Source organism: Rousettus aegyptiacus, unplaced genomic scaffold, assembly GCF_014176215.1.
Source record: "Rousettus aegyptiacus isolate mRouAeg1 unplaced genomic scaffold, mRouAeg1.p scaffold_m13_p_2, whole genome shotgun sequence".
Lineage (NCBI taxonomy): Eukaryota > Metazoa > Chordata > Mammalia > Chiroptera > Pteropodidae > Rousettus > Rousettus aegyptiacus.
The window spans coordinates 129,644,908-129,654,171 of record NW_023416295.1 but is presented as its reverse complement, the minus strand read 5'-3'; the positions used below and the strand labels follow the sequence as shown (position 1 = coordinate 129,654,171).

At 45.3% G+C, this 9,264-nt stretch overlaps 1 protein-coding gene across 1 annotated transcript; it reads left to right on the top strand.

Annotated features, from left to right (window-relative positions):
* Positions 1–5,065: 5,065 nt before the first annotated feature.
* On the top strand, positions 5,066–8,990 carry ANKRD33 (ankyrin repeat domain 33). Its single transcript, XM_036235861.1, is given in 8 exon segments — positions 5,066–5,077; positions 5,817–5,909; positions 5,912–5,957; positions 6,210–6,229; positions 6,231–6,461; positions 6,706–6,835; positions 7,014–7,130; positions 8,278–8,990. Coding segments are annotated over 8 exon segments (1,362 nt in total).
* Positions 8,991–9,264: the final 274 nt, after the last annotated feature.

The following is a 9,264-nucleotide window of genomic DNA, read 5'->3' as shown; positions in this document are numbered from 1 at the left end:
GTCCTCCGTAGGACAGAGGTCTGTACGGGGCAACTCGGACTTGGATATAGCTGCAAGTGGCAAGTAAAAGAAACCTCACAAACCTGGGTAACTAACCAGGTTGACTAAAGCTGATCTACAAAAATAACTCCCATGCACTTTGGGCTTTGAGCCAAAAATGGGATCCCCACAACCCACCTTGTGTTTACCTGCCCTGCCAAGACCCTACCTACATCTGACCCCAGAAAGGCAGGTTCCCTCAACGCTGTGAGGTGGGAATGCTCTTCCAATTCCTACCCAGGGCTGCCACCTGCTGGTTAAGAGTGGCCTTGCAGAAACAGGACTCATGCAGAGGCTAGGGCTGGTCTCTGCTGGACCCGAGGTAGCTTCTCTAGGATTGGAGGCAGAGAATTTGAAAGGCAAAATGTGAAATTTCCTTTTACTTAGCTAGATGTATTTTGGACCTGTCACCACAGGTTAAAGTCTCCTATTCTTCTCCAGTCATTCCTGAATGGTACTGGGTGTTCTCAGGCCAGAGGAAAGACTGTCAGGGAACTCAGATTTCGTGAGTGCCAAAACCATGCTAGATGCAGAAGACAAAGATGACCAAAATGAGCCAAGAATGAAATTAATGATAACTAATGTGAAAATCACCAGAGCCAAAATATGTGCCTGACACAAAGTAGGTTTCAATTAATAGCTATCGAATGAGCGAATGAATGAAGAACAGAGATAGCACTAAGGAGTGAAAAACTGTGCACAGGAGAGGTTGGGGAGGAAGAGGAGGAAACACGAAAACTCTCTGATTCATTTTTCCTTTTATTATCAAGTAGTAATTATCTTGGTGGAAGATTCAAACATTATACAAGTTCAAAAAGAAAAATGTGGAGGTCCCCTTTCACCTCACTCTTATTCTCCTTCCTTAAGTTAACCATGGCCAACATTTAAATGAGCACCATTCTTTACAATAGTTCTCAACTTTGGCTACACATTATAATCACATGGGGAGATTTAAAAAATCCCCTTGACCAGTTGTGCTCCAGACCAATTACCTCAGAATCTCCCGGGTGGATTCCAGGCATCACTATTTTTAAAAAGCCCCTCAGTAATTACACTGTGCTGCCAATGTTGAGAACTACTGTTCCAGTCCTTTCTATGCACTTACATACATGCAAACAGCCAATCACACACACACCATATATATTTATATTACATTAGGCTTTTTTTCTCTTCAATTAACAGCATGTCTCAGATATTTTCAGAGTAGTCCATATGAATATAATTATTTTTTAATGGAGGCATAATCTGCATGTGCATATTTGTCAGGCCCTTCCTCTATTGAGGAATATTTAAGTTCTTTCTGTATATTTTTGTATTATTAAGAACAATGCTACAAAGTCTATGCTCACATATGCAAGTACTGTTTGGGGAAAAATTTCTAAAAGCAGAATTTCTGGGTTAATGTGGATGTACATTTACTATTTTGATAAATACTGTCAAAATGCTTTCCAAAAATACTTCACTAATTTACATTCCCCCAACAGTGTAAGCACTTAATATTATTAATGTTTAATTTTTGCTAAGCTGATGGGCCAAAAGTAATATTTCATTATTATTTTAATTTGCCTTTTCCTGCTTACTTGTGAGACTAAGCATCTTTTTATATATTTATTGGCCATTTGTATTTCTTCTATGAATTAATTCCCATGTCTTTTGCCCATTTTTTCTATTAAACTGTTTTTAATTTAATTAGGATTAGAAGAAATTCTATTTCTCATAATATGACCGGCTGGACTCTGGACCGATCTTTCCGAGTAAAATAGTAAAAGTGCTAGTTGAAATTCAAAGGCAAATTATTTTAAAAGCATAGAAGAGCTGGCTAGATAACAAGAATTTATTAGGTTACAAACTAGGCGAAGGCAGAAATTTTCAGACAGGGAAATAGAACAAAGACTCTGCTTTAGACTGAGGATATTTATTGAATTAGGTAAACTTGAGCTTCAATTCCCACCCTCTTTATCTTTGACAGAACCAAAGTGAAGAATTTAACAGCGGATTTCTCTAAAAAGCTATGACTCCAAAAGGTAGCCCTTAATGTAAGATTGAATCTGAAATAAATCCACTCTAGTGTCACCTCCAGGAGATTTTAAGGAAAGCTGATGAAAAAGCTCTATGCCAGAGCTGTAACTACTAGCTGATCCTTTAGCTGATCTGCAGCCAAAATTTACATTATTTCAGGTGATCCAAAACTCTCCAAGTCAGGAATTTAATTAAAAGTGGTTCAGGACTGTTGAGCCTCTAAGAGCCTGGCAGAAGCAAAGTCACATTCTCTGGAAGAAGATGCCTTTATCGTTAGCCTCAAGGAATTTCCAACAAAAATTTTCAGGAAAAATGAATAAGTCACAGGAAAAGACAAAGAAACCCCCATTAAACACAAGAGGAAAAAGACTTTCATCAAGATCCAGCCCACTCAAATAATCCAGGATAATCTCCCAATCTACAAATCCTTAATTTAATTTTATCTGTAAAGTCCCTTTTGCCATGTAATGTTACATATTTACAGGTTCTGGGGATGAGGATATGGACATCTATGGGAAACTATATTATTCAGCCTATGATAGCAATGTCAGTTTATTTCACAAAGTTTTAAAATACTTAAATAGACATATTTAAAATCAAATTAGGTACAACTGAAGAGAGAATTAGTAAACTGGATGACATATCCAAAGAAATTAACTGGTCTTGTATTAGTCTACTTGAGCTGTTGTAATAAAAGACTACAGACTGGGTGGCTTTGCAGACTGGGTGGCTTAAACAACAGAGATTTATCTTCTCACAGTTCTGCAGGCTGGAAGTCCAAGATGAAGGTGCCAGCAGGTTTGGTTTCTGGCGAGGACTCCCCTTGGACACAGCTGTCTTTTCACCATGTCCTTACATGGTCTTTCCACTGTGTCCACATGGGAAGGGGGCGGGGGAGCACACAAGTACACATTGTGGTAGCTCTTCCTTTTCTTAAAGGGATAGCAGTCCTATTGGGCTAAGTCCTCACTGTTATGACCTCACTTAATTTTAAATATCTCCATAAAGGCCTGTTCTCCAAATACAGTCACATTGGGGGTTAAGGTTTCAACATGAATTTTAGGGGACACAATTCAGTCCATAACAGATCTCGTCCTTGTAACATATATAAAAGTAAATTCTGGATGGATTAAAAACTAAATATTAAAAATAGAACTGCAAGGTTAATAAAGGAAATGAAGATCTTTGTGGTCATAGAGTAGGAAATCTTCTTAAATAAGACCCAGAAGCATAAAGTATAAGGAGAAATTTTGATGAATTTAACCACATCAAAAGTCAGGATTTCTTTCAATGAAGTTCACCACAGATAAATCTAACAGAAAGTTTATAGTACAGTTGCCACATCTAAAGCCATCTGAAAATAAACTTATTATCTAGAATGTTAAAAGGAATTCCTGAAAAATCAATGAGAAAAAAAAAACAAGAAAATTCAATAGAACTTGGACAAAGGCTATGAACAGGTGATTCATGGGAGGGTAAACAAGAACGGCTATCAGGTATGTGGAGAGATGCCCACATTGTTGAGAACCAGAAAAATCCAGTGTAAAATAGCATTATCATTTTATAGTTTTGTAACATCATATTGACAAAAATTGGAAGGCAGAATAATGTACGTGTTGACAAGGATGTAGGGAGACTTTTACATACTGCTGGTGAATACACTGCAAAACAGGGAGCAATCTGATAGTACCCGCTCACTAACATGTATGTGTCCTATGATCCAGCAATCTCAGAAATGTACAAGGATATTCACTGAAACATTATCTGTTAATTGGCGACAACCTAGGTGTCCATCACTGGAAGGGCAAATAAGTGAAATGTGATGGATATACATTATGGAGCTCTATGTGGCAGAAAGAAGAGGGAAGAAAGAAAGAGGTAAACAGCTATACCCCATGTCTTTATCAAGACAGCAAAATTTTTCCAGCAACTTTATCCATCAGACTGCTGCTTGCATTTCATTGGCCGAAATTGTGTTCATGGTCACACTTAACTAAAATGTGACTATAGAGGACGGGGGTTATAGACAGGGATTGTGTAACTAATCAGTGATGTTTAATACATAATCTAGTGGATTTCTTCCAAGTACTGCACAGAATTCCATAGTGTGCACTCACCACGTTGTACCGTGATGGCTAGATGTACAGCAGCCATTTGTGACCATGAGGAAAAGTCAAGCCATCTCCCAGAGACGGCCTGGACATCATTAAGTTACATCAATACCAGCATCTTCTTATCCTGAACTTTTAATCTTGTGTGAAGAATAAAACTTTATTTATTTAAGCCACCTGTATCAGTTAGGGCTCAATTGCAGACAACAGAAATACATCAGGCTAGTTTACACATAAAAGGAAAGAGAAGCAGGCTCTAGGTCCAGGAACGACTCCCAGCTTTGAGAGGCATATGACCTCTCCTCGGATCAGGAAAACAACAGTCACCACTACAGGAAGCTGATGAATCAGGAAGCTGCTCACCAGAGCCTTACTGCATCTGTCACGATCTGTGGCAGCAAAACGGATGTCCCATGCTATTTAGCCCTATTCCAAATTTATGTATTGGACAAGAGTAGAACCTACATCACAGATTCCTACCTCAAGGGAATCTGGCAAGTGTTGTTTTAGTTTTCCAGCTCAGCAGTTCGGAAGAAACACTAAAAGGAATTTTGAATTAATGTGGAACAGCCACTCCATGGCAGCCACCACACCACTGAGGTCAGCTTTGGGTTACTTACAAGCAAAGGCACTCCTGACTGATACACTGCACAGAAAGCAACAAGGACAGATTTTGAAAACGTAGCATTGAGTGAAAAAAAATGTAACACAATTCTAAGGTGTTAGTTAAACATACACAAATCAAAACTACTTTTTTCAATGAAGTGTACATTTTCAAGGATACATGAGTGCCAACTAGTAGAGAAATGGAGGAGGAGAACGAGCTGTGGAGATCAGTGATAAAAGAGATAAGCTAAATAAGGTAAAATAAAGCAGGTAAGATCGTGTAAGGTACGATGCTGGGAGTGGTATAAATAAGAGTAATGTGATTGGCTCCATTTTCTACATCTGCAGTCCAAAACCAATTTATTAAATTTAATACCAATATTAATTTATAGAATAATTCAGCACTTTATTAAACTAATAAATAATTTAATTTGAATAATTAAATCAATGGATTTTAATATATGTACAATTTAAATATTTCATATTTAATTTACCACACCAAAACTAATCCATTCAACTTAATATATCACAATTTCTGTACTCTTAATTAGGCAATTATTTATGTTTTAATTTTCTTAAAATCTCAAAAAAATAGGTCCAGGTGACCCCTGGACACCCCCACTCATCCCCAACACTCACATACATCAGTCTCAGCTCCTATTTAGTGAGACAAGGTCTGCATTCGCACCCTGCCACACCACCACCACGACCTCACGAAGTCCCCCTTCATCAAAGAGGAAGGGACTTCAGGATTTCTGGGCTGGGTTCCGAGAAGTCGTGACTCTTCCATCCTTCAAGAGCCTGTTTCTGGTCTTCCCAGTAGGTGGAAAGCGAGAAAACAGTCTTACCCCAAACGGTCTTACTGTGCGGGGGAGGAGCCACCGTGACTCAGGCCCCGCCCACTCTGGGCTGGACCTTGGGGCAGGTCTCGGTCGCCTGGAAAGGAGAGCGCCCCCCCCACTCCCGGCCCCTATCCTTACTAACCCGCCTTGATCCAGCTCAGTGACGGGGCGTTTGCAGCAGCTCTTTCCTTAAGTCTAGCCATCTGTCACCTGCGTTGCTTCCTAGGGAGAGAGAGTCCACTTCCAGCGCTCCGGAGACCCGGTGAGTGCACTCTCAGGAGTCTGGGGGATGCTGTGGTCCCCAGCAATGACTGCCTTCTTGGGAGTCTCCAAACCCTAGGTAAGGTCCCATGAGAAACAGACCTCCCTTCTCGAATTTCACTGGGATCCTCGTTTACAGTGAACCACTTCCTTTTGGGGCAACTGCCACTCGACCTCCCTGTCTCCACTTGTCCTCCCTCAAACGTGGATGGGGTGGGACACCCTAGTGAGAAAAGACTTTCCTCCTGGGCAAGGGTTGGGTGATTTGCAGAAGCTAAGACCTCTCCCTGGGATTCAGGGAGACGCTGCTCCCCTCCATTCTGTGTTAAAGATGTCAACTGCCTAAGAAGGGGGGACTCACCTTCTTGCCTGCAGGCTGGAAGAGGAAGAGCTGCCACCGCTGAGGGGACAGTTGGACATGTCTGAGGCACTGTTCTGCTCCGTCGATGAGACCCCTGACCCAGGCTGCAAGCTGGGGGCCTTGTACTGGGCCTGTGTCCACAATGACTCTGCCCAGCTCCAAGCTATACTGGCTGATGGGGTCTCCCCAGAGGAAGCTACCCAGGTGGACGGCAATGGGAGGGTGAGCTAACCCAGGTGCCTCCTAGGACAGCTGAGGCAGGTCTGTGTCCCCACTACACCACACTCATCCTGAGAGAGTTTCAGGGTCAGCACCCACTGCCTGAGCCCTCAACAGGAAGGGAGTCGGGAAAAGTGGGTCTTCACAGGGGCTGGAACATCTCTGGGACAGAAGTAGGTTTAGAGGGCACAGGAGCCCCGAGGAGCTCATGGAGGAAAGCACCGGGGCTGAGCTGCCCCTCCCCCAGACAGGCCTCATGGTCGCATGCTACCACGGCTTCGAGAGTGTTGTGGCCCTGCTCAGTCGCTGTCCTTTCCTGGATGTGAACCAGCAGGACAAAGAAGGGGACACAGCACTCATGCTGGCTGCCCAATCAGGTATGAAGCTGCTGACCCCACCCTCTACCGATCCTCCCTAACTCCAGACTGGGACACAGCCCCACACTCTTTGCATGATGTTCCCACCCCAGACGATGATGTGTTGGATGGAGGGTGGATTTGGGGCTTTGTCACTCCTTTCTTGGGGAGCCAAGATCTTACCTTTGGTGTTCTGCAGGCCACACGCCTCTGGTGAGTCTCCTGCTCAACTACTATGCAGGTCTGGACCTTGAGCGCCGGGACCAGCGGGGGCTAACAGCGCTGATGAAGGCAGCTATGCGCGACCGCTCCGAATGCGTGGCTGCCCTTCTCATGGCAGGTGCATGGGGCACAGCCTCCACTTTCTCCCCCAACAGACATTAAGTCAGCTGTCATAGTTGCAGAGAGGAGAGAGGTGGAAATGGAGGATCAGTCTAGGTTGATTCTTTGGTGGAGGGGAGTGTGCTTGGCTTCCCACTATCAACTAAGTCCAGCTATTGATAGCTCTATTTACATTACTTATGGTGATCCCAGAAAAGAAAGTTTGGGAGGATAACCTAGACCAGCTGGAGAATCTTAAGTGAAAAGGTTGGTATCTGGAAGCAGACTCTGGAGTGCTCATCCTGGTTCTGCCACTAGCTGAGTGACCCTGGGCCGATGGCCTTCCTTTCTGGGCCTCGCCAGTATAATGAAGGTGTTGGCCTTCTCTGGGGTGATTTCCATCTCTGACAATCCAGGGATCCAGGATCACATTGATGTGTAGTTGAGACTTGTGACTGTGTGCAGTTGTCCTGAGACGAAGTCCACATTGTTTGTGGTGCCACAGGCCCTCATTGTTCCCTGAGGTGGGGCTGCCCTCTGTTGGTCACTTTGCTGGAACCCCAGCCTCCACCTTTTCCCTTCCCCATCCATCAGATTTGGTTTGGGGTGAGAAGGGAGGGAGTTCTGCACTCCTGCCTTTGTCTCAGAGTGACTGCTCCTCTCCCTTCCCCAGGATTAGAGGGGTATGGAAATGAAGAGAAGGACCAGGAGTGGGAATCACTGGGCCCCCTCCCCTCATCCAACCGCCCCAGAGGGTACAGCTTGGGCCTCCCCCTTCTTGAGGAACCCGCGTACCACCCCTCCGGTTAGTTCCTTGGTTCCGGGGGTCCCTACTCTGCTCTAGGTTTGGAAATGCCTCATAGGTTTCTCTGAAGTCTTTTTCCCTCTCTGTGCTTGAGTTTTCTTCACCAGTCTCAAACAGGAGGTTGGGATCTAGGGCTGGTCCTGTTCCTAGGCTGTAGCCACGGAGGGCTCCCAGGTCCTATCTGCAACGGGATGGAACTCTGGTTTTGAATTTAATCCAAATTAAGTTCTGCTGCTAAAGAATTTGCCTTTCCACAAATCACCAATCCCTGTCTCACCATGCCCCCACCCCCCTGGCCCCGCAACCCTGCCCCACATCACTCTTGTGCCCTCCCCAGGTGCTGACCTGACAGCAGTGGATCCTGTTCGGGGCAAGACAGCCGTGGAGTGGGCAGTGCTGACGGACAGCTTCGACACTGTGCAAAGGATCCGGCAGCTGCAGCGGCGGCCCCAAGTGGAGCAGCTCAGCCAGCGTTACCAACCGGAGTGGCCAGCTTTGCCTGGACTCGTGGCCCAGGCCCAGGCCCAAGCTGCCCCATCTCTCCTAGAGAGACTACAGACCACTTTGAGTCTCCCCTTCACCCAGTCTCCTCAAGAGGGGGGTGTTCTGGATCACCTTGTGACCATCACGACCAGCCTGGCCAGTCCCTTTCTTACCACTGCCTGCCACACCCTGTGCCCTGACTGCCCACCTGCACTGGGCACCCGAAGCAAGTCTGTGCCAGAGCTGCTAGGCACTGCTCCTCCCCCTCCCCCAGTACCTCAGCCCCCGCAGGTAGTCCCTGGTGCCCGGGTCCTCATCCCGTACCAGAGTCCTCAGGGTGTGTTGAGCATGTGCCCTCAGTGGCTACAGCCCAGTCCCAGGCCCCAAGTCCCCAAGATCCTCCTCTCCAAGGCACCTTCATCTCCCAGCCAGAGCAAGCCAGAGCCCAGTCCTATAGGCCATCGCAGGCTGACCCTTCCTCTCTGGCAATACCAGGAGCTCAGGATGCAGAGGAGAAGGCAAGAGGAGGAGGCCAGGTGGGCACAGAGCCAGGGAAAGATGGGCTAGACTAGGCTAGGAGCAGGGAATCAGGCCCCTCTCATAGGCTTCTTTTCCCTGTAGAGCCCCTTCTGCCTTCCCATCCTGCTGTAAACCTATGTGCAAGGTTATTCATAAAGAATTGTTTGCAACAGTGAAAGAGTGGAAACAATCCAAGTGCCCACCAATAGGACACTGGCTAGATTGATTAGGGATATAACTACTGTATGCCCACATGATGTATTCTATATAGTGGTAAAACAGGAGTAAAACAGGTTCTTTATGTTCTGATATGAAATTATGT